Genomic DNA, 26,312 nt, shown 5'->3' with positions numbered 1-26,312 from the left:
CTTGATTTCAAAATTTTGGAAAACCCTGCTGGCAGTGGGCTTTTCTGCCTTTGGACCTTTTTTCTTGGATGTTGACAGAAGTTATGTTGCAAAACTTTTAAATGAAAGGGTGGCCCGTGGTTTTTCAAATATCACATAATGTGTGTTTTTTAAGTACGTGTACTTTATGTCCTGCTTTGTCAGTGTTGCTGGGAAAAGATAAAATCATTTCCATTTAGAAAATACACAGCATGACTCCATGAGTTATTACAAACAATGATTCAGTCTGAATTGTGTGTGTTGGGTGTGAAACCTTTCTTTCTTTGTCAGTCTATGATTCATTTTTTTGTGGATGAGTAAAACAGTGTGCAGGCCTCCTTTGGGTTTTGAGCAGTTTCTGAAAGAGCTGTGAGGCTGACTGGATATTTAGTGCTCTTTTTCAGTGACATGTGTTCCCCAGTTCTGGTGATTTGAGGGTAAAGATCAAGTTATAAGCCTGGAGGGAAAGATGAGCAAGCATGCATTTGAAATCTGTCACAGATGAAATGAGCGAGAAGCTGCCGCCTCTTGGGAGAACACAGAACAGAGTGAGAAATCTCAGCATACTTTATTTTAAATCAGTTCAGGAGAAATCATGTCAAAAAGAATAATATCCTGAATACTCTGAATGTAATGTGAATATTGCAATTTAATGATTATTTTTTCTCAGGAGGCATTCATATTTTGCAAACTAGTAATGGTGCGAAATATTTAATGGTGGGACAAACTCTCCTTGCTAAATATATGTTTATTTTATCAGTAGCTATGCTAACTTGATAATATTGTAGATCCTTGGGAAAGCTTTTTTAAAGTCTTTTAATAGCTTTTGAAGCAAAGGTGTTTTTTAAAGCACAGATAAGCCTAATTTACATCTATCTCATATGTAATGCCTCTAAAGAAAGAATATTATCTTCATTCACAACTCCTGAAAAATCTTCAAAAGGAGAACAAAAAAGGAGATGTTCAATTAAATCAGAACCTAGATTATATATTATATACTTGTGTACTATAATTGCTGTTTGGAGTTTTGTTTGATATTAGACATTCATATTCCAAGACCTCTTTGAACTCACAACTTATCAAAATAAAAATTGGAAAAAACAACAACAACAACAAAAAAATTAAAACAATAAACAATTTATGATGTGTGGTGCACATACACTATTCCCTACATGCCTGTGTCTTGTGCTTTGCCAAATGTCCAAACCCTTGAGCTGCCTGCCTCGACCTGCCATGCAAATACAGTATTTGTCTACACAATCAACACGTTGTCATGTTGAATGCTTACACATCGATGTGGTTACCTTTTCCTTAGGAAAAAGAATAAACAACTTTACCATGCAAGGAGGTAATAGATATTGTCAACTTCAAATTCCTCTGAGGATGTTGGAAAAGTATATACTGGAACCCACGGGTGTATGGGTTGATTTAGTGTGAGCTCGGAGCCCAACAGCTGAAGTAAAGGTAGATAGTGTACAGTAATGTCCTCAAAGGTTGTGCATAATACCATGCCATGGTGGATTCATGGACATGTACTTATCTAACGGTGGAGAAAGTTACCAGTGATGTCGGCTATGCTGTACATCACTGGTTCCAGTAATGCCTCTGATAGTTTTTGATTACCAGCTAATAAATAAACAATAAACAAAGAAATAAATGAACATTTTTTATAGAACATATTGTGCCAGATGCTCATACTGTGTAGTATAAACATTCATGATGATGCCCCATGAAAACTGTTGAAGTAGTAAATTCAAAAGACATCAAAGATTCATTTAATGCTTCAGCTGATAGAGAGAGAGAGAGAGAGAGAGAGAGAGAGAGAGAGAAAATCTATTCCTAATTTTGCCTCAGTTCAGCCAACTCTAATCGTATTTTATAAAAAAAAATAAATAACTTGCACTGTATTCATGCCTTTGCATGGAGACATTATCCCTTTAAGGAAGCTTACACTACTACCACCATTTTGTAGTCATGTGGTTTGTACTACTCAACCATGTTATGCTTTTTGTTTGAGAGAGTAAATAAATAAATCAACTTTCAAAAGTTCCTCAGACTTACATGTTATCATATACAATATTTGAATTCTGTAAATTAAACACTTGTTAAAATGCCTCTTAAGTGAATTAATCAATAAGAGAAAGAACTCTTGTTTTTTTTTTTTTTTTTTTTAAAGACACACCTCAACAAAGCCAATATAATGCACAAATGACATGCTTTTGCATAGAAAAGGTGTAAACTGCATGGAGTTTGACAAATATGACAGCCCAGTAACTTGGGACTCAAACACGGCACACATTGACAATCTCCAGCAGAGTCACTCCAAACACTGTGAGACGTTGTGGGTCAATAATGTGAGTTCCTTGTCCAGTGCTGCTTTTTTCCCTGCACGCTGACACTGCCTCTGCTGCAGTGAGAGCATCTGCCGTGACAGCATGGGTCAGTCTAGTCTGTGAGGTCCAGACACCATGACTGCTCTGTGCTCTGAGTTTGGACGCCAATGCTGGACCTGCGGGACGACACGCTTTCGCTGTCCCTGCTCTCCATGGAGCCCCCATTCCCAAGTAGGCACTCCAGACTGGTGTGTTCCACGGCAGATGGATCGCCCAGTGGGATGTGGGCATCAAGAGCATCTGGCCTTGGAGGTCCTGAGTCCTGGGAGCAGACAGATGGCTGGCGGGGGAAGGTGGGCGGAGAGGCAGGGGTCGGGTGGATGGAGAGGTGTGGCTCCTCGACTTGGAGGCCGGCGATGTCCTGGATCAGGTTATGACCTTTTGGGTCGGACGTCAGGACACTAATGTCCCCTGTTGTGGTTTGTGCTGGATGGAGGTGGGGGTCAGAGGGCGGGTAGAGATGGGGGTAAGAACTGGGTGATGGCGCCAACAGACTGTGGGTAGATGTAGGGGCGCTTGACAAAAGGCAAGAATATTCAGCACTGCCACTGGGAGGCTGCAGGCACAAAGTGGGCTGGGACTGGGTTGTAGCTGAGCTTGCACTGAGAGGCCTATCGTCAGAGCCTTCATGCCCGACATGATGTGCCAGGCCTGGACTTCCACCCTGGAAGGCTGGGCTGATGCCAAGGAGAGAAGGGCCAGTCCAAGGATGTGGGGTGGTGCTCCCAGATCCATGACATAGGCCTGGCCTGGGTGCTGAGTCTACAGGGAGGGTTGGGTAGAAGTTTGGAGGTCCTGGACTAGAGGACTGGGGGTGGAAGTGGCTTTCTGTCTGGGTTCCAGCTGCCCCACTGTAGCTCCAGTGGCCACCAGGGTGGAGACCATGGTGACTGTGGCCCTCAAGGGTCCCAGGATCATGATGGAGGTGCAAGCTGGAAGCCAGGTTGAAAGGCATGCCAGTGTTTGGGGCTGAATGAGGGTTGGACACCATGTGGACACCATAAGGGTGGGAGGACAGGGCGCCCGTGTAGTGGTGCACTGCCACATGGGCCTGGAGGAGATGCATCATGTGGTGCAGGTCCTTGGTGAGTTCAGATACTTCCTGGTTTAAAGTCCCCATCTGTGAAAAGAGTGCATACAGTTTTGTAGTGATATAAAAAGACACAGGACATATTGTGTCCTACCTTGCATATCCTACCCTTAGCTTTAGCAAACAAGGAAAAGTCACCAAGTACGGCTTAAAAGTGCAGTTGACAAAAAAACTTTTACAAAGTTAGGCCCCCATTACAGAGTGACAAATTAATCAGTTTCTATCTTTAAGACTTTATCTCGGACTCCTGTCCAGACATAATTTTGTGATGACCTCCCAGTAGAGTACCAAACAATTCATAATCCTCTCTCTGACTCTAGGAAGCGGCTTCTTTCGCAGACCTGAAATCCACAGGGAGACGAAGGGAGGCTAACTGACGCAAATAGGGAGGAAAGTAGAAACATGGGAAACAAGGCAGCGCTACAAAAGGAAAAGGGGAGCAGAGAGGGAGAACAAGTAAAGCTGGGTTGTCATCAGAATTTTTTTCTCTTTGGATTGTTGAGTCAGCGCTTCAGACTTTTCTCTGCAATGCAGAAGCGCCCTGCTGATTAATTAATATCTACTTCAGACAACACCTACCTCGGTCCATCTGGATCGTCTTGCTGCACCTGCTCTCTATTTACATTCAAATTAGGAATGATACAGGGCGCAAACCGAACACCTTATGCTTAATCTCACCATACCTTTTTCCCATTTAAATTTACAACCATGATTGATATCTGACAAGAAACCAGAAGATTATATCTAAAGAGATTTATGACTTTGTGTTAAATTTATTGGTTTGCACTGAAAACATACTGTACTGTACTGATGCTATATATCAGTAATTGGTCATGTAGACAAATAGCATGACATGCATGTCATATTGTTACATATGTATGCTGAGATATATTTTATGTCCAGTCGATCCAAAATGGTGTGTATTTAAGGATAACTTCTGGACAAATCATGAAAAGGAAGTAAATATGAATATGGAAAGTGTGCAGTGAGGCAATTTTCTGTTTTCAGGAATGAAAATAGGGAAACACAGTTAAAGGATCTGGTTCTGAGAGGTTTTATCCTTAGCCAGCAAATGAAAGGATGAGCGCAGGGATGGGAATTTTACCAGCTGAAATAACTTTAAATAATTTTTTTTTTTTTTTTTTTTTTTTTTGTTAAAGGTTTGCTCCAAACAGTTATTGTGATTTGAGCTCAGTAAGCTGTACTTTACCTTTTGGCTGAGCTGACTGATGCTGTGCTTGACCTCCTCTGTCTCCAGCAGCAGAGTGACACTGGCCTGTGTGGGTTCTGGAGAAATGAGAAGAAAAAACTCAAGTTGCTGACTTAGTAGGACAGAATTCATATGCACACCACCCAGGGGTTGCATGAACAATTAATGAGGTGTGCCTCTCTATGGACACTTAGTGAATTCAATACTCAGAAGGATGGTAAGCATTAGAACAAGTTCAGATTAGATACCCCCCCTCTCCACTTTGACCTCAGAAGTAGACTGGGTTGCATTGTGGTGGCCACTCTTTGGACCTTTCAGTTCACCTCCAGCCATCTGGCACCCAGGTCACCCACCTGCTGGCAGTCAACACACAGCTGGAGGCGGTTTGGCTTACCTTGGGCGCTGCCACCCGCACTGGCTTTGGGCCCGCTCTGCTCCACGTTGAAATGGAATGTGTGTCCATTATCTTCAATGCCATCCACAACCCTGGCAAGGAGGAGGTGGGGGTGAAGGGGGTGAAGGGGGTGAAGAGGGGGGAGGCACGGGTTAATGTAACAGTAGAGCTTTTTCAATTAGCGCAGAGCCAACAGAAGACCCAATGAGCCGCCATGAGAGCTGCTGCTGGCAGAGGCCCATCTGGGGTTAACATGAGGAGAAGAGCCTGGTGCCCGCCTGCATGGGAGGACACCTGAGCCCTCTGAACCACCTCATACGCATATGTGGCACTCACTGGGTGACCTAAGGATACATTATGAATATAGATGCCTGGGGCAGGTGGATAAGGTGATCTCTGCTAATGAAGTGCCTGCTGAAATATGTGATGCAATATGCAATAAAAGATCCACATTATCCATGTCAAGTACATGGTGCAGGTTGTCGTATGATATGGTTTACTAATGTGACTTAATGAGATCATCTCAGAAGTTTTGAAGCTACCATACTGAGGGTTGATATATTAGAATAATGTGCTGTGGTTCACTCAGCTGCTGTCTTTTTAACAGGAAAAAGACATTTATGAAAATCTTTTAAAAGTCACAAAAAGTCTGATATTGAGAAACACTTAAAGAGAAAGAAAGTGGAGCCCATTGCACACTCAGCCATGATGTCTTTGGAAAAGGAAAGAGGGTCTTCAGGGATGAACACCCCAAAATGCTGTGCCATGATGCCACTACAGGATTTATATAATGGAAGGGGCAGAGGTGGGGTTGCTTAAAAATCAGTGATGATATTACTAGGTCTAATTTTTAAGTAAGCCTACGGGTACACCAGTAAGTAACCTATAAAAGTGCATCACTGCCCAGACAGTAAAAGTAATGGAATTTTGTTTAAAAAAAAAACAAAACGCAAGAAAATGAAAATTCTGTAATTTCTTTTGATATTGTTTCTTAGGTAAGTTATGATCTGGAGAGGTGAAAAAGTCATGCTGCATTTCACTGTGACATTAAAATGTTACATTAACTGCTTGTTTTCTGGTTGAGGTATGAAAATAATTAAAGTTAGAGGTTTTGCAGTACCTGGGACTGAGGTCTGGGGGTCCAAAGCAGGTGACGGTTGGGATGAGCAGCTTTGCGGGCTTCTGCTCAACCCCAGGCTCTTCCTGGGCTGGAGATGCTGTGGTGGTGCTGTGCTCTCGTTTCACCGGTGGCTGGGGGGATGGGCTCTGGCCCCGATGACTACGGCTGAGGTTTGGCGAGCGGCAGCGGCGCAGGGCGTTGAACTGGCGCAGCTCGTCGCCCAGCAGGTTCCCCAGGGAGGTACGGCGAACGGGGCTGCTGAGGCTGGGCAGGAGGAGGTTGCGACGGGACCGTGATGCTGGAGAGAGATGGAAGAACTCGTCAGCCTCCTCGCCTTTGGTCTCCACGATAGAGGGAAGCTTGTGTTCGCTGGAGCCCCGTGTGCTCTGGAAAACAGGAAATACAGTACATGAAACATTAATAACCTTATGTCCTTTAGGGTGAAGTTAGTAGTATTTGTTTATGCCACAAACTTGGAGTTCACAACCTGATGAGGCTTTGTGTCTCTCATAATAAAACACTGTGAGGACTTTAAATACAATAATACTGTAATGCAAAAACCCGCATCAAATTTGAAAAAGTTTGACAAAAATGCTGAGTAAACCACAATGTAATGACATATTTATTTTAAAAAGCTCCTGATTAACATTGATTATTATGTTTGCTTGAGTCTAAATGAATTACAGCTGTTGTTTATTTATTTATTTTTTAATCAGATTACGATAATCCTATTATAAACAATCTATTACTCCCCAATCATGGCTGCATATGTGCTTGTGAGTGAAAACAATTTTGCATTTTATATTAAATGGGATTTTTAATGACAGACCGAGTAAGCACTGTATACAGTATTTTAAAATTGAGAGGGTGTGGGGGTTTAAATCTGGCTGGCTACATACAGTAAGCAGTGAGAAAAGTAGCTCATAAGGTTTCCCATTAGGAGAGCAATTGACCCAGTTAGCGAGCTAACCCCAGGGACTGAAACGCTCTCTCTGTTCCAAATGAGTTTCAACCTGTAGGGGAAGTCCTAGCATAAACCCTACCAGAGTTTGCACTAGCAACATGTCCCAGAAAAACAGGGGGGGCTTTACCTTGAAAAGCCAAACACAAGACCAAACCCTGTAATGCATATGAACAGTCCTGCCTATATTAAACAGCAGCTGCAGCCGGGCCCTGTCTCTACAATGCAGCTTGCAGGCATCTTGATGAAAATGCTTGCTTTGTGGAAAATGGAATAATGATTGGGTAGACTGTTTACACTTATAAGAGAGAAAGACAGAGGATGCTGAAGTTGTACAGAACTCACATGGGGAAGCCTGGGTGACCTTGAAAACCTGGTGAAGCCCTGAAGTGACAGAAATAAAGAGGGATTACAAAACACACAGATACAGACACACTGAAGGATGGAGTTTACTCTCTGTTTTACATCCAGTGGCTCATCCAGGCTTCTTATTTTCATTATCATAACAAAACAGCATTTTTATGTTTATTTTATATAATCACACCTTCCTGATTCACCCCAATGTAAGCATGTTTTGTGTGATATGAGTGCCTGTTAACATCAGCATTATGTGAAATCAATCAATCTCCAATCCACTATCAATAATAACACATGATGCACACAGACATAGTATCCTTGCATACAGGTGCAACCCACAGACTTATTTACATTTGTTTAATTTGAAACAGCATTGTCAGAGGGAAATTATGAAACTGATCATAGTTTCAAGAAACTTCATACAAGACCAATCAAAGAAAAAGCACAGGCGTAAATGTGTAATTTCAGAAAAAAACAAATGTAGGTATGGGTAAAAAAAGGTATGTTTTTGAATGTCTCTCCCTCTAAACACAGATTTGATTTCACTAACACTATAGGTGAATGTTAAAAAGACACACTGTCTCAAAATAGTCACAAAATAAAGTGAATTTATGCATTACTTCTGTGAAATGGTGAAATTATTTTACATTTGGCCACTTTTTGGCATTACTGATCGCACATTATACAGAGGCAAAAATTACCGCGCAGCTACAATAATTACACTGATTTGAAACACATATACACAAATTTTCACCTTCTAGTTCTTTTTGTTAAACCTTGCTGTGAAAATGATAATCAGTGAGCAATAATGAAAACAGACAATTTATCATCCTTGCAATTTCAAAGGTATCAATCACATTTTCACTTGTAAAATTTGAGAAACATCACAAGAGCCGTTTTGTATCCAGCCTACTGGTTCAGTGTTGGACCTGCTTCCCCACAGGGCAACATCTAAGCCAGTAGGACACACACTGAACACACACACACACACACACACACACACACACACACACACACACACGAAAGCGGAATGCCGTAATTGATTTTTTTTGCTGCGCTTGATAGATGTATGATTCCAGTGAGGGTTTTATCTTTCTGCTGGCATGTGGAGAAATTGCTAGCAAATTGCCATAATTACGATGGAATGTGAAAGCGCGATGGTGTGACACACTCCCTCGTGTGAAAAATGTGTTTTTGCTTCCGACAACATGACTTCATGCATGTGACAACACGAGCGACAGTCTGTCTCTGTCACACAGCACCAGCACGGCGTCAGTAAGCTCCTTTGACATGACACCATTTTAAAAAGGATAGGTGTTAAATTTCATTGTTTACTGAGGCACGCTGCATTCATTCCTTTACACCTGTGGGCTCTCAAACCTCATCAAAATACACAACACTTGATCAAATTATTTTCTACAAATCACTCCGTTCTTTCAGTCAATCAATAATAATAATAAAAAAAGTCATCTTATTGGAAAACCCAACTTTGACAGTTAATCTTAGCTGTGAATTTTCACAAAACTCCAAGAACTCTGGAAAAATATATCCATCCATACATATTTATATATATCTCTCAGGCTTTGTGTGACTGTACAGAATCTATAGCCCTTCCCTTTCTTGCAAAGACACATTTTTCTCATCTGTCAGTGGCTCTGCACGTGAAAAAAATATTCTGTTCAAGGCAAGGAGAAACTCTTTTCATAGAGGACAATACCCCAGAGCAAGAGCAGATGATTAACAAGCCAGCAAAGACTATTGGCACCAAGTGACATTAATTGAACATCAATATCAATTAATGAGGCTGTTATGCCAGGAGTGTCCCATATAGCAAAATGGGTTTGGAGCGATGTAACTGAGAGATATAATCCTGTCAGTCAGAGTAATTTCTGTTTGTGTGAGGAGACAGACAGATTTGTTTTCCGGAGCCTTTAACACAGTGTGTGTGCTGCCTCAAGTAGATTTTTTTCTTTTTTTTTGTCATGGTTCACCTGACCAAGGGACAGCTTGTCCACTCACATCAGAGCACTCAAATGAGGAGTTTTTAATGTTTGTAAAGTGATATGTAAAGTCTATGTTTTCCACCGTGCCTTTGCACTCTGTAGTCCTGTGATGCTTGTGTCATGTGACACAATAATTACTTTGAAGTGTGGTGAACCACATGGCTATGCATCAATTCAGATTCACATGTTGTCAGATGGCTCATTTATTCCCAGGGATTTTAAAATTTCTAATTATGTAGTTTGTTTCGATAATTACTTTACTATTGCATAATCATAATGATTATTATGATTATTATCATAATAATGATCATAATTATACTTTTTTATTGTCTGTTGTTGTTGGTGGTGGGTTTTTTTTCCGATTAATTATTTCATCATTTCATTTGTTAATTTATTTAGTTTGGTTACTCCTATACCTGAGCAAACTAAGTTCCAACAGTGTTAGGTAGATTGGTAGCAATTACTAGACTGGTAATGGTTGGTAAGCTATAGAGGGTTGGTTCTATATAGTACTGTGAGTAAAACTGTATATATGTACAGAGTCTGTTCTATACTGCATTACAGTCTGTGTAAACATAGAGGGTGGTTCCTTTGCTGCAAAATCATCATTTTTATTGGTAACTACAGAGGTGCAGGTGGTGGTGTTTTTTTGTCTTTTTTTTTTACTTCCTCTTTTTAATGTTATCTTTTCTTTAACTGCAAAGCTCATTGCATTGGATTGTGTGAAATGTGCTATCTTATCTAACTAAAGTTTGGTTTCCATTACAAGATAAACCCCAGTGATCCATACATTCCTACAATCACTACTGTCTCATGACTGTGCACAAAAAAATCCTCACAGGCAAAGCAAGGGTGTGATCAGACGACGGGGAGATGGTCTGAAGGCATTCATCCCTGAAACCTTTTTTTTTTTTTTTTTTTTTTTTTTAAGAAAAAGAACTTACTTCAAAAACTTTCTGGTCATTCAGGTGTCTCCCATCAATACTGTTTTGGCACAAACTCATTCTCTTTTTACAGCACCTCCAGCTCATCTACAACATTAGAGCCCAGCTTATCTTCAGCTTATCTATGCCTCCTGTATTCCCACCACTGGCTGCCTGTGGCTGCTCATATCAAATTTAAAACACTGGTGCTGGTGTATTAGGCAGCTAATGGAGCTGCTGCACCCCCGCACCTCCAGGCCAACACACCGGCCTGTGCTGTGTGTGCTTCGGCACTACCGATCATTTAGCTCTCTCCTCCTGGTGGCGACACGGTCATTACTCCACCGAGCCTCGACTCCGGCTCCCTGGTGGTGAAACGACCTTCTTGCTCCACTCAGGACAGCAAAGTCACTTCCTTATCTCCCGCCATAAGCTGAAATCTGCCCTCTTCAAGAAACATTTTATGTCCCTCTACCTCTCCCATATTTCCCTTGAATGAACACTCTCTCTTACACACACACAAACACACAAGCACACACACACACTCCTCATGCAGTCCTTTTTCAATGCATTTTCAACAGCTCAATAATAGAGGAAAGTGAACAACTGGCAGTTCGAGATAGCTCAGCGACGAAGGCTAAAAATCCTCGTTGTCAAGCCACAGAAGAGACTAGACATTCCTGTTGGGTGTCTGCTCTAATGAGACAGCTTACTTTTCTTTAATGTGAAAATGTCACTATATTGTGTCACTTACAGGCTACCGTAGCAGAAGGTGACAGGGAGTAAGACGGGGGAATGTTTGCCAATGAAAGTCAGGAAATGGATTACTTAATGTCCCTCTGGAATAAAAACAAAGCATTTTAGAGCTCTTCCCTATGTTGCATGAATATTCAAGAACATGTTGGAGTGGCTCTGCGACTCTGACCTTCCTTGCTGTTGATTGATTGTGGTGATGATGATCAAGGACTTTCAGCTTATTTTACTGTTGCACTCACTGTTAATTGCTCCAGATGACAGTCTCAGCCAAATGCCTGAAATGCAAATGTAAATGATAATGGGTTCTCCAGGGTTAAGATTTTCTGATGCATTTTTAGTCAACATATCTTAAAAAAAATTTCCTAAAACCATATCGTGGGTGTTGAGAACTTGTGGCCTTTGACGTCTATTTTGAAGCTGTGAAAAGTTTGTTTCGGTGCTCATTGTGTGCAAAAAAAGCCACACTTACATCCTCCATAAAAATCAATTGAAAACAATTTAACTGAAACCAACACAATAAAAGTCAGAGCTAAATTAAAAAGTCAGCCAAAAAAAAAACCCAGAGCTTATTTTCCATCTGGTAGTGTGGGTTTTTCCCTTTCAGGGTGAGTAAAAGAGTCTCTTTTGGGTACCTTGTGATGAAAAAATAAGAATTCTTAAGGTCTGGCCTGGAGGCAAAATGGCAGCACAATTAATTTTTCATCTCTATACAGTCTGAGTTCCAGTCTCTGCAGGGTGAAGGAGTGTGAGCAGCGATAGCCATAGATTACCCCACACCAACCCTGTGGATGTGGATGAGATCAGTGTGGGAATGTGTGTGTGTGTGTGTGTGTGTGTGTGTGTGTGTGTATGTGTGGAGGCTGTGGGACCTGGCAGCTTGTGTGGGAAGCCGAGCACTCCTTCATCCTGTCAGAGGTGGCGGTGATGCCCCTGGCTAAACTCTGAGCAGATGGTGTGCGAGAAGCAGAGCGCTGCGCTCGTGAGCGGCCACACCCCGAAAACCTGCTGATGCTACTTGTAACTTGTATCCACCAGTGTGCATCAGAGTCACACACTGCCATCATTTTAGACACGCTTTGTGTAGATGGCATTCACAATGGCATCTTTCCATTATGCATGCAGTACATTCTTTGTGCACCAATGACTTAAGACTGCTAACACACACACACACACACACACACACACACACACACACACACACACACAGGAATATGTTTCTATCCCAGAGAAATGTTATCATTGTGTTCACATATGGACCAAATATATATCCTCCCCTCAGGATATGATGAGATATGTGTCACCCATTCATCTAAACCTATATGTATAACTTATACATGTGCATGTATGAACACACTGCATATATCTGCACCCATGCCTGTTGGCTTGGTTGGGTTTGTTCACACATATCAAAAAAAAAAAAAAAAAAAATTAAATTGTATTTCACCACAAATTGGGTGTTTAATATGGACATATATGCCATATATGGAAATCTCCTAGTACATGTCTGTATGGATAGTGAGCTATACTGTCATATAAGCTATGATTTTATAAGAATATATGCTGAATTTGTATCAGTGATATCTCTTTATGACATTAACTTCTTGAAATATGGAAAACATAGTCTGCAATGTGGTGGTAGCAGTAAAAAAGCAAAGGGAGCAAATTCTAGTGTGCAGACTGTTGTTCACATCACATGGATTATTATCAGTCTAGCACCTAGATTGAAGTGTTTGGATATGCGTGCTTTTTGTTTGTTCGATACTAAATTCTTCAAGTATCTTCATTCTGTTTCTAAAGCCTTTATAAATACAGACGAAGCTGTGTTCCCTCAGGCTGTCAGATGAAAAGGCATCCAGCAGTGAGCAAGGCCAGCACAAATGCTTTTTCCTTCATGTTTCAATCTGAAATGAATTGAGATGAACAAGTGAAGGTTCTAACAGACTGTGGAAAACAGCGAGAGCACCTGAGGAAGAAAGAAAAAGTTTGCAACTTATGACGGCTGCGTGACTTGGACAGTCTTTGAGGAGCTTTGTCAGACGAATCAGCGGGTTTGATGGTGCAACAGTGCGACAAAATAACATGCACGACACAGGCATGTGATTTTGTTAGTCTGTTACTTTTTAGAAATGAGATTATTTGATTTGGGGGTAGAAGAGGACAGATTATAGATTGCGCAAATTACAGATTACATATCAGCTCTTGAAAACATAACATAACATCATGAAGACTAGTTCATTTTCTATTTGCCACAGACTGAGGATTATCTTCTCTTGCATAATCCTGTCTTAAATAACTGTTTGGGGTAAAAGACAGCAGTGACAGGAGGTCAGTGTCTGGATGTAATGTCATCCTGGTGTATGCTGGGGTGGGTACAGGGGAAACGTTACCCCTGCCTGCCCGTGGTACTGACACATGGTAATTGGCGTGACAATCAAACCACCAGCAGCGTTCTGGCAGAACACGTGTCAGCTGGAGTGACAAAGACACTTTAGGGGACAAAACTGTATGTCTAGTATGTTGTGTGCCCTTTCCCACTGTCAAAGACAAATGTGAAGGCGAGACTCATGTTCTCAGACATGCTGAGTTGCAATCTACAAGTCTAATTATACCCCAAAATGCCTGGTCAGGGATCTTTTGGCCTTGCCCAAACCACCATCACCGCCACACAATCTTGCTGTGAATGCAATAACAGAAATATCTTCAATTTTAATCTTAATCTTTTCAAATTTGCAGTGCACGTTCTTAATCCCTAGACGTAGAGCCCTATCGATTTTGGTGACCCCATGACCTTATCCTCTAGTGCCACGACCAAGCCGAACTTTTCAATTAGTGAACACGCAAACATCAGCAAACCGAAGAAGAGGATGTGTTAGACGCCGCTGTTCACCAACAGCATGTCTAGTTAAAAGTCTAGGAAATGTACAACAGTTTTAAAGAGTAGTACAGCAAGAATCAGTTCTTACATGCTCAGATTTCAGTGTGAACAAATGCAGACATGTAATATGTGATCATATGTTTCTAATGTGTTTTTCAAATTAGACAAACTATGAATACTTAAAACCAGGCAGCCAAGGGAGAAACTCACAAAAATGAGGGGTATACCCATATGGTGCATATTTTCTTTTCCTGTAGACATTTGTGGCCAAATGTAAATGATCTGAAGATATTTTCAGTGCAGCCACAATGGAGTGGGGCAACAGAAATGTTGTGTCTTATACTATTTTTTTTAGCAACACAATAAAACGAAGAGTCAGCAGATACGTTTACGTTTCTTTTTTTTTTACTTGAGTTTTTGCCGTGCGCAACAATACAAGAACAAGGCACATGACCAATGACGTCATTATCTACGTAAACACACTCAACAAAATACACTACACTCCTCCTCGCGTAGATACAAAGCAATACAAAAGAAACAAGCCATTGTCATCTCAGGCAGTCTTTCAGCAAACACTGTTATTAAAGCAACCACATATAATCCACACAGCAATTTTTTTTTTTTTTTTTTTTTTTTTTTTTTTTTTACAACTCAAGGCGCTGAGGTGGTTTGTGGACCCGTGTAGGGTAACGTCTTTCTTCCAAAGGTGGAACGGCCTGTGCAGGCGAGTCTTGCAACACAGCTGGGGATGCCGCCTCCGGTTCCTCAAGTATACACGCTGCAGCTGATGTTATATTTGCCGCAGCTGGTGGACATGCAGATGGTGCAGCACCAACATCCGGTAACTCCTCTTGAGCTGCAACTCCAGATCGTCTCAGCTGGTCAATATGACGTCTCCAGATGACTCCAGGGGTAATCTCCACTGTATAGGAGAGAGGTCCAGTTTGCTTTTTAACTTTGGCAGGTATCCACTTGTGATGTCCTCTGTAATCTCTAGCGAGTACAGTCTCTCCCACTTGCAGATTTCGAGTCATTCCCTGTTTTTCACACTGCTTCATCTGTTTTTCTTGAACAGTCTTTTGAAGGTTGGGTCTCAATAAATCCAGCCGAGAACGTAAGGAACGTCCTAGAAACAGCATAGCAGGGGTCTGGTTTGTGGTAGAGTGGATTGCATTGCGATATGCAAACAAGAAGTTGGCAAGCTTCTGCTGAAGTGTGATGTGGTCATTCCCCATTGCTCGTAGTGCATTTTTCAAACTCTGTACAAACCTCTCGGCCAAGCCGTTTGTAGAAGGATGAAATGGGGCTGAGGTAATGTGCCTAATACCGTTGTGCTTTAGGAAAGCTTCGAACTCCTCCGATGTAAACTGTGGCCCATTGTCGCTAACTAGTTGCTCTGGGACCCCAGTCCTGGAAAACAGTTCTCTCAGTACCTGAACGGTGTGGCCTGATGTGGTGGAGCTCATGGTAAATACCTCTGGCCATTTTGAACATGCATCAACCACCACAAGGAAAGTTGCATTCAGGAAAGGCCCTGCAAAATCAATATGAATCCTCTGCCAGGGCTTTGCTGGCCACTCCCAAGGGTGGAGAGGTGCAGCTTTTGGCATCTTCTGCACATCCTGACATCCTGAACAGCACATAGCAAGCTTCTCTATTTGCTGGTCTAGGGCTGGCCACCATACAAAACTTCTTGCAAGTGCCTTCATCTTTGCAACCCCTAAATGACCAACATGCAGCTCCTCCAACACCTGAGCTCGCAGCTTGGAAGGAATGACGACTCTCAGCCCCCACATGATGCATCCATTATCCAAGGTGAGCTCATCACGTCGTTGGTAGAACTGAGGAAACTGACTTTTCTGTTGTGTAGTCCAACCCTTTTGTGTTGCAATATACACCTGAGACAGAGTAGGATCCTTTCTTGTCTCACGCTGTATCATCTTGGCTGTAACCGGCAGATTCTCCATCTGAGAAAGAGTAAACACATCGAACGGTGTGTTCTCCTCTGCGGACTTCACATTTACAGGAAGGGGCAAACGTGACAGTCCATCAGCATTAGCATGCTTGTGCGTCCGTTTGAACTCAATTTTATACGTATGTCCTCCAAGGAACAAAGCCCACCTCTGCATTCGTGCAGCTGCTGTCAGTGGAATCCCCTTTTGTGGGTTGAAGATAGACACCAATGGCTGATGATCTGTAATGAGGGTGAACTCTTTGCCATACAAGTACTGATTGAAGCGCTTCACTCCCCAGACTAGACTCAGGGCCTCCCGATCAATCTGGGCATAATTTCTCTCAGCAGCAGTAAGGGAGCGTGAAGCGAAGGCTACTGGGCGTTCACTTCCATCCTCCATAACATGTGACATCACAGCACCAATTCCATATGCTGAGGCATCACAAGCCACCCTCACAGGCTTCTGTGGGTCAAAGTGTGTCAGCACCGTGTCAGAGGTTATCATTTTCTTTGTCTCTTGAAATGCTTTGTCACACTGTGTTGTCCACAGCCATTGCCTTCCTGTCTGTAGCAGCTTGTTAAGGGGGTGAAGCACTGTTGCTAGGTCTGGCAAAAACCTGTTGTAGTAATTCACAAACCCCAAAAAAGAGCGAAGCTGCGACACATCCTGTGGCTGTGGGGCATTAACAACAGCCTGGATCTTCTTATCACATTTATGCAGACCATCTGCATCGATGACGTGCCCACAGTATGCGATGCTCGACCTGAAGAACTCGCATTTGTCGCGTCGTGCCCGCAGCCCATAATCCTCCAGTCTCTTTAGGACCCGCTGCAGGTTCTCCAGGTGCTCTGTATCATTGGATCCTGTAATTATGATGTCATCCAAATAGCACTGAGTGCCTGGGCAGCCTTGTAGCACTTGATCCATGGCCCTCTGCCATATGGCTGGTGCTGATGCAACTCCATAGACCAGCCTGTTGTAGCGATAGAGACCTTTATGTGTGTTTATTGTTAAAAACACCTTGGAGTCTTCTTCCATCTCCATCTGCATATACGCCTCAGCCAGATCCACTTTGCTAAACTTTTGTCCCCCTGCTAGATTAGCAAATATATCTTCTATTTTTGGCAGGGGGTACTGCTCTGCTTGCAGCACTTGATTTATGGAGACCTTAAAATCACCACACAGGCGGATGTTTCCTGTCTTCCTTGACACAGGAACTACTGGTGTAGCCCACGGGCTCCAGTCAACCTTAGACAGGATTCTCTCAGCCTCCATCCTATCAAGTTCAGCTTCCACTTTTTGTCGAACAGCATAAGGGACTGGCCGTGCTTTGTGGAACTTGGGTGTGGCATCACTATCAAGCACTATCTTTCCCTTAATGTGACGGAGCGTTCCTATTCCTTCTTGGAACACAGGTGCAGCCTCTTTCAGAATTTCATCCAATTTCCGTTGCATGGGGAATTGGTTGTTGGATGTAGCCCGTAGACTCTTTATGGCTGTCCAGTCAAGACGGATTTTCCAAAGCCAGGCACGTCCCCAGAGTGCTGGACCACTTGTCTTCACCACATACAGGTTCAACTTGCACTGCTGGTTGTTGTACTTCACTGTCACTCGTGCCACACCAACAGGCTTTATCCTTTCACCTGTATAAGTTTTAAGGATCTTCTTTGTGTGGTACAGCTCCACGTGTGTGAAATGGCTCTTAAATTCACTTTGCGACATTACCGAATATGCTGAACCTGTGTCCAATTCCATAAGTATGGTCTTGCCATTCACCTGTGGCTTGAGCCAGATGGGTTCAGTTGACTCACCGCTTTCATCAGGTGCCTCATCACTTACATTGTAGATCTCCAAACTAGCAAGTCCCATATCACTGTCATCATCTGACTTGTCTGCCACTGCATGCACGTTTCCTTTCTTAGAGTCTCTGTAAGACCTTTTTCCTGCTGTATTAACTTTGAATTTGCCAGAACGGCATGCCCGCTGAATGTGCCCCACTTTGTTGCATTTATTGCACTTTTCATTACGGAATCTGCACTCAGCTGGTGTATGTGAACCTCTTCCACAGCGGTAACAGAGCTCATTTTGGCCTTTTTCTTTCTGTTTGGTTACAGCTGCAATTTTGTTCACATTTGCAGTAGGTTTCACACCTGATCGTAGCTCCACAGCATCTTTTGCGGCGGTTTCCATGGAAACGGCAACATCAAAAGCTCTTTTAAACTCAAGCTTTTCCTCTGTTAGCAACTTCTTCTGAATCCCTTCATTCAGTAGTCCGCATACCAGACGGTCTCTCAAAGCATCATTCAGCCCTAGTCCAAAATCACAGTGTTCAGACAGTCTCATTAACTCTGCCACATAAGCTGAGATGGACTCTCCTTCATGCTGGTTGCGCTTATAAAATCTGAAACGTTCTGCAATCACCAGTGGTTTAGGTGTCAAGTGGTCTCTCATGGTTTTTACCAGATAATCATAATCCAAATCAGCTGGTTTACGTGGGGCAGTCAGACTCCTTAATAAGCTATAGGCTTTTCCTCCCATGGAGCTCAGCAGCACTGGCACATGCTTCTCATCTTTAATGTCATTTGCTACAAAATACTGCTCCAGCCTTTCACAGTATATATTCCAGTCATCTGTGCTGCTTTCAAAAGTGTCTATTTTCCCTATGTAACCAGCCATCACGGGGTTAACTCACTTGACACGGCACTCTCCACAGTTGGCGGTGAGTCCCTTTGAAGATCTCCCTACAGATCCGCGGTAACTTCGGCTCGTTTTATTTATTTATTTATTTTTTGTCCTGCTACTTTCCTCCTCCACGGAGCTCGTAACTGCGCGAAGTGTGACAGGAAAACGTTGCACGTAGTTCCATTAACGATCCTCGTCGCCACTGTTGTGTCTTATACTATTTTTTTTAGCAACACAATAAAACGAAGAGTCAGCAGATACGTTTACGTTTCTTTTTTTTTTACTTGAGTTTTTGCCGTGCGCAACAATACAAGAACAAGGCACATGACCAATGACGTCATTATCTACGTAAACACACTCAACAAAATACACTACAAGAAACATTTTCAGTTTTCTGAAACATAAACAGTAAAGGTCAAGTTTGTCTGACTGTCCCTCAGACTTCTTTTAAAGACTGTGTTATTTTTGAGAGAGAGCATTTTGTTGGGTCAAGGCTTAAGGTTAGAATTAGGATTCGCTCAAGTTTTTGGCCGGGTTGAGGTTACGCATGTACTGAGTTAAGGTTTTGGCTTAAGTTGGGAGGTAAAGATCTAATACAGCCAACAGATTGCGCGAATAGGTCAGCGAGTGCCATGGCACGGTTGAAAATGACGTCTTGTGTTTGTCTATGTGGTCCCCCACATTTTGTACCTCGTCCTGGGTGCCCTCGCGCAGATTATAGGTGAGGTTGTGGTGGATGTCGGAGGTGAAGACGCTGGCGTACTCGGGGTAGAGCTCCAGCACTTCCCTCAGGCCGCGCACGCTGATATACTGCAGATCGCAGTAGGTCAGCGCCTTCACATCGGCGTTGGTCTTGATCACCTGGTCTGTGCCGGGCAGGTCGGAGCCAATCAGGTCCCCTTTTCCTACGGTCAAAGTTTGTGCATTAGTGGGACGAAATCAAGGGAAAAATTTGTATTTCCATAACTGCATTTCAAAAACAGAAGTTAAGTACACTTAATCTTGCCACAGATGAAAAATTTACTCAATATTTTGTCACATGACACATCTCATCTCTCCCATATTTCCTAACATGTTTCACTGTATACCATGCAAATGCTGTAAAAAACAATGTTAAAAAAGTCATGAAGAATTACAGTAAATATTATAGAGTCTATTGGCGGGTTCCGGGGGACAGCCATATGGAAATTGCCTTCTAAAAAAAGAGACATTCCTTCCTTCCTGTCAAATATACACACATGTACACATTTTCATAGGTGAAGGAATGGAAACATGTGATATATATTTCTGACTGTATGGTTTGTGATTTTGATTGAGTTCCCAGCATAGGCTACCACATCATTCAAATTTATACTATCCAAAGTACTAGCCACATATCTTACTTTCTCTGCAGCAGCACAGAGAAAGGAATATAACCTTGCACAATAACCTTTTGACCCCAATACCAACCTAATATGGCCAACACCATGCTGTCTTTGAGCACCTCCAGAGAACCAGAGCAAACAAAGTAGTTGGCATGCAGCGCGTCTCCCTGGCGGATCAGGTACTCTCCGGGGGCACAGAAGGAGGTTTTTATGTGGAGGGAGAGTGAGCGCAGGCAGCCGCGACTGGCCCCCTCAAAGACAGGCAACTGGAGGATGTCCTTATTCAGATGCATGGCAATGTCAGCACGCAGCTCATCAGGGAAGTCATGGAGGAGCTAGGGATGCGTGACAGTTGGGAGATGTGACATTGATTGGTAATTATGGCACTGACTGTGTTGTCACCTGTTACACTCCTTTGAATTTCAACAGGATGTCAATTAATGCTGTGCAGTCTGCTGTATGTTAAAAAGAATTACAGTTGCAAAAGTTTGTGGAAGACATTACATGGCTCAAGTACTGTTACAACATCACTCTGAGGTTTAGATAGCACTTTACAATGGTATCATATAACAAGAACAATGGTAAAGACTCCTACCTCGTTGGCATCTATACCGTTGTTGACAGACCAGGTGGTTTGGAAGTACTCCAGCATGCGTTGTTTGAGTTGCTGGGGCAGCCGGTGGACACGGATGAAGTCCTTCAGGTCCTTCATGCGCGTGTGGTAGAGTGAACGCCGCGAGTACATGCGCTGGATGATGGCCGTCACGTTACCAAAGACCACCGCATGCATCAGCGCTGTGTAGGAGAAAGGAACAGATCAAAACAAAGTAAATAACAATATGTTGTATTCAAAGGTGCTATATGTCCCTAATAGAAAAAAAATGCTAACTGAAGTTGACTACCGGATATCTAAAAAAAACATATGCCAGGGGAAAAAAAAAAAAAAAAAAAAGTTATACTGATGTTTTTACTCTGCTTGATTTCAAATGCCACAGTAAATCTGATCCATGAAACTCCTTGTATCAATAAAATATCAGCTGTAGTACTAATCTGCAACAACATCAATTTTCTTTAATCATTTTTGTTTATGAGGTTTTGCTTGATGCTCCACATAAGACCTTGGTATAATCCCATTCCACTCACATCCCACTTGAATATAACAAATGATCTTCTGTGGTGTTGCACGCATAATGGCTGCCACCTCGGCTGGAATAATCTGTTTATTGATTTAAGAAGGCAGCAACACACTGCGTCTTAGAGGCCAGCCAAACCATCTAACCACTACCTGCTGAATTTCTTCCTCCGGCATGCCAACCAGCGGCACCCTTGTGCCAGGATGCCAGAGGGAGCAGGTGCCCCTGTGTCCCACGTACCGCCAATAAGCATGGTGCAGATGGAGAAGATCTTCTCAGCATCGGTGTTGGCACAGACATTGCCAAAGCCCACACTGGTTAAGCTGCTCAGGGTGAAGTAGAGGGCAGCGATGTAGGAGCTGCGCACCGACGGGCCTCCCACTGTGCTGTTGGCGTAGGGCGTCTCCAGACGTTTGCCCAGCTCATGGAGCCATCCTGTAGAGAGGACCAGAGGTCAGGGTTCATGTTCGCTGCCTGTCTGTCTTTATGTCTGTCAGTCTGTCTGCCGTCACTTGAGAGTTACAGGGTACTGGCAGGCAGATAACTGTACCTCCTGACCACAGACAGAAAGACAAGTGTGTGTGTGTGTGTGTGTGTGTGTGTGTGTGTATGAGAGAGAGAGAGAGAGAGAGAGAGAGTCAGGAGGCTGGCATGTCCATGTGGGACAGGGCAGAATTAGATTGGCCCCTCCAGGGATAAATAAGGCTGCGTGGTAATTAGCAGGTATGACCTAACCTCCCCATAGACATAATATAGACAGAAAAGTAGGCATGGACACACACACACACACTCACACACACAAATGTTTGCACAACAGACATTTATATTTATTTTCTGCTACAGTATGTGCCAGTATGCCAGTTGCTGTTAATGGCTGTTTATGTGTTTAGTTCATCCATCTCTACTGATGATTGTTGTATGCAGTCATTCAGTTTGAAATGAAAAGCTAATCAGGGTTAAACTCTTTGCTCGGATGCAGTCAACAGTGCAGATAATTACACAGTGAGCTTAAAGCAGCCTTGTTTTTCCACACTGACTCATCTGCGGCACAAGAACCTCACATCAAAGATGATTCACAGCACAACAGAAAAAGACTGTCAGCTTTTGATTATGGGTTTTTATTGACCTCCATGTCAAGCCACGTTTTAACAGCAACACCAACAAGATACTAGCATGCTGCTTGCTCCCAATCCTTTTTTTTTTTTTGATATGAGCTTTTGATCTGGGTGCAGACAGTCCTCATTAGAGTGCCAACGTCTGGTTTCCCCTACCACCCCACCACTGGGCAGAGCTAGACATCCCAATAGGTGAGCTATGACTATTTTTAGTCGAGGACAGAATGCGGATGCAACAAATCTCCACATATTGTGTTGGCACATTCTAGTCTAAAGCCTTATTTGTTGGCATTTGTTACCTATTTAAACAAGAGACCAACTGTGCTACACAGCACATGTGTCATGTCCAGATATTCAGCACAGTAGCACCCCATGGCTGTGCTGTGTAATCCTCAGTTTAATGAAGCATTAGATTTCAGTTCCTGCTGACGGCCACAGTAAAGAAGGTACAAGAGTGATGTCACATGCAAATAAGCAACATATAAACCCTGTAGATATACCAAGTCCACAAGAAAGGAATGCTGCTTTGGCTTACAAATGTGAGGACAGAGAGGTGCTCTTTGAAAATGTCCAAAAAGTGAAAAATAAAAGTTTTTATTAAAGAGGCTGATACATGGCAAGATTAAAAAGCACCAACACATTGTGCCTCAGGAGTACCCTGAGGAAAGTCTGTAGATCAGTAAGAACAAGATTTATTCAATTTATTCTTCACAAAGAATGGGAATGGGAATGCCTACCCTGGAGTTATCAACTCTCCTGGATGAAACTCTGCAAACATACAAACCGCTACCTCGACACATTTTGCAAGGCATCATTCAGACCCACCTATGTCCCAGGTGTCTGGATCGTTGATCTCTATCTCCTTGCGACCGATGATGTACCAGATGCAGGCCATCCAGTGCGCCAGCAGAGCAAACATCGACATCAGCAGGGTCAGCACCATGGCACTGTACTGGGAGTAGCGGTCCAGCTTCTGGAGCAGCCGAAGGAGGCGCAGGAGGCGTACCGTCTTCAGCAGATGGACCAAGGAGGTCTGGGGAGGCATAAGAGGGGCAGTGAGAGAAAGAGTATTCGAATTTTGGGACCTTTCGTTATCTTGTGTATAAATGTTAGCAAAATGTGCTGCTTATTTTATACTAAGTAAGAAAGAACAGAGTGTCAGTGTACAATGTTCGAACATGGCGTTTTCATGTATCTTCTTGTTGTTCATGTTCGCTCTCACCGCAGAACCCAACTGTGGCATCTTGCACAGTAGCATCTTGCACTGCACCCCACTTGTCTTACTTCCTTCCCAGGTGAGTCTCCATAGCAACAATGACGTGTATGACTGGACAACAATGTATGACTGGACAACAGTCATGCACATAAAGACTCACATGCTCAGCTTTTTCTTCAGATAACTCTGTACTACTGTACTGACTTGTCCCCTTGCTGCAAGAGAAATAAACCCAATTGCTTTGACTTCGGTGACTCCATGTTCATTTAAGAACTTTCCCAACAATAAATGACCATGGGAGTGCATATCAGATGGGCAAATAAAACGAGTGTGTTAGTGCAGCCTTGTGAATGTGTGAATGCAAGATATTATTTTTTTTTTGTTTTTGGCATTTCTGCTTTATTTGACAGCCACAGTAGAGAGAGACATGAGAAGGAAGGGATGATATGCAGCAAATAGGCTAAGGCTGGATTCAAACACCTTTTATACGGTGCATATGGCAATAATCATAAAGTACAAGCACAAAAGCAGTGATGGAACGTTCTGAATAAATGACCGTCCGATAGTACGCACCACTGTGATGTTGAAGGCATAAAGCAGGTCAAAGGGCAAGGCGGCCACCAGATCCACAAAGAACCAGGTGGTGGCATAGTGGATGCAAATGGAGCGTGCCTCGTACACCACCTGGCCTGACTGGCTGACGAAGGTAGTGCGGAAGTTCAGGATAATGTCTGCAAATACAAAAGGTGAAAGATACATTTTCCCTGGTGACCCACGGAGGTGCCCATAACATATTCATTAAGACAAAGGCTTGCTTACTCAGTTTCATTCAAGGCATTTCTCCTGAATTAGGAGACGTCATGCAACAAAGGTCACAGTCTAGATTCAATGCCATGGTCTCACTTGTTCACGATGTACAGTTTTGTCTGGAATAGCAACAGGCTTGTTGATTTAGATATTTTCAAAATAATAATGATTTAAAATGAGTGCAGCGGAGATGAGCTAAAACTATTCCCATGGTACATCTGTTGCTTTCCTAATCCGTCCTTTAAACAGTTTGATGAACATACTGTAAGTTCACAAGAATATTAGAAGGGACTACAAGCCAAATATTATATAACAGTTTATAGTACAACAGATTGTATCGATGCCACTCATTATTATCTGCTGTGAGCATGAAATGTGTTTAGACACAAACCAGGTGGCATTAGGAAACAGCTGGAGTATGTCATTATTCTATAGCTGCCAAACGGATTGGCCAGACAGACTATCTAATCCAAGTGTCACAGAGTGGCTGGCAGACACCCGGCAGACCTCTGGGTCTGAGCATGACTTAGCACAAACTCATCTGTCAACCAAGCTGTTGATATATGCAGAAATGATGGCTCATGACTCAACGAGGACTTCAGGCTGCGAAAAAGTTATTGTGATGATGACGATGATGATGATAATGATGATGATGGTCACATTATATAAAGGCAAAGACAGAGCACAGCCGCAAAGCAAAACTCTTGATTTACTGGTCATTCTTGGCTCCTATTGTCACAAGCTCTGGGTAGTTACCAAGATAATGAGATTGCGGACACTAGCAGGCAAAATTAGGTTTCTCCCCAGGGTGGCTGGCCTCACTTTTTGTGGCAGGGTGAAGAGTTCAACAATCTGGGAGGACCTGGGAGTCAAACTGCTGTTCCTCTACAATACAAGGAGCCAACTGATTGGGTCAGGCACCTCGTAAGGATGCTTCAGGAGGTTTACTGGGCATGGCCAATGGCGAGGAACCCTTGGGGTAGATCCAGGATACGCTCGAAGGACTATATCTCCCAGTTGGCCTGAGAAAACCATATAATCTCCCAGGAGGAGCTGGAGGAATGTGTTGAGCAGAGAGACGTCTGTGTATGCTCTGCTTGCCCTGTTGCCACCATGACAGGCAGCAAGAAAAAGAATGGCTGGATGCTGGATGAAAACCTTGTATCACCAAACATGGAAATTGGAGCAATGAGGTTTTAACAAGAAAATGCCATGTGTGCTCCAGAATATGATCACTTTTCAGATATTAAGAGCTCCAAATGAGTCATTCGTTATTAGACTTTCAGGAGTGTGTTCAGGAGGATATAACACCTTGTCATAACTGCATCTGTGCATCCGGGCAGTGAGTCGCGGGGACTGATGCCGTCTGCACTGCAAAAGTCAAGTCCATGCATTACGTCAAACTGTGGAATCGTTTTATGTTACCGGCAAAGGCAAAATGGAACCACGACAACACGTGGAATCAGTTGGGAATGCACTTTGCAGATGGAATGGCCTAATTGGGGCTGATGATGGTCAAAACTCCAGTGATTCTTGACACTTTTAGTGCAAATTAAAAGAACAATCAGTAATATGGACCCTTAACATTTAGTGGCAATCAGTAGAGCCATAAAAACATCAGGCAGCCATATCTCGTCCTCCACAAGTCTCAGCGCCAGCCTCCTGCTCCGCTCCAACTCCTCTTGCCCCTCCTGTCCCTGATGGCTGCAGTGGGCTTGATAACACTGCATTTCACAACAGCCATCGTATTAGTCAGACAGTGAGTGTAATTACAGTCAACATCACACTCAAATGTCAACAGAGGAGGTAAAATATTTGCTATTGGTCAACCCAGATGTCCAAGCTGTACGGCAGGTATTGTAAATTAACTTTAGCTACATAATACCTTCAAACACTTAGCTACTGGCAGCAAGCTTGCACGAGACCAGCTGAGTGTTGTT

General features: G+C 43.0%; 1 protein-coding gene across 1 annotated transcript in view; it reads right to left on the bottom strand.

Moving 5' to 3' along the window:
• Positions 1-645: 645 nt before the first annotated feature.
• Positions 646-26,312, bottom strand: part of kcnh4b (potassium voltage-gated channel, subfamily H (eag-related), member 4b) — a 48,423-nt gene continuing 22,756 nt past the window's right edge. The window contains exons 6-16 of the mRNA XM_030077767.1: positions 24,139-24,296; positions 23,175-23,382; positions 21,475-21,669; positions 20,697-20,896; positions 20,187-20,436; positions 19,428-19,642; positions 7,532-7,570; positions 6,226-6,611; positions 5,084-5,197; positions 4,712-4,772; positions 646-3,531 (exon numbers count right to left, since the gene is read on the bottom strand). Coding sequence (XP_029933627.1) covers positions 2,464-3,531; positions 4,712-4,772; positions 5,084-5,197; positions 6,226-6,611; positions 7,532-7,570; positions 19,428-19,642; positions 20,187-20,436; positions 20,697-20,896; positions 21,475-21,669; positions 23,175-23,382; positions 24,139-24,296 — 2,894 coding nt within the window. The 3' untranslated portion in view covers positions 646-2,463. The remainder of the gene's footprint in view (positions 3,532-4,711; positions 4,773-5,083; positions 5,198-6,225; positions 6,612-7,531; positions 7,571-19,427; positions 19,643-20,186; positions 20,437-20,696; positions 20,897-21,474; positions 21,670-23,174; positions 23,383-24,138; positions 24,297-26,312) is intronic.

This window comes from Myripristis murdjan, chromosome 19 (genome assembly GCF_902150065.1).
Source record: "Myripristis murdjan chromosome 19, fMyrMur1.1, whole genome shotgun sequence".
NCBI lineage: Eukaryota > Metazoa > Chordata > Actinopteri > Holocentriformes > Holocentridae > Myripristis > Myripristis murdjan.
The sequence above is the reverse complement of the archived record's forward strand: the minus strand, read 5'-3'. Positions and strand labels throughout refer to the sequence as shown.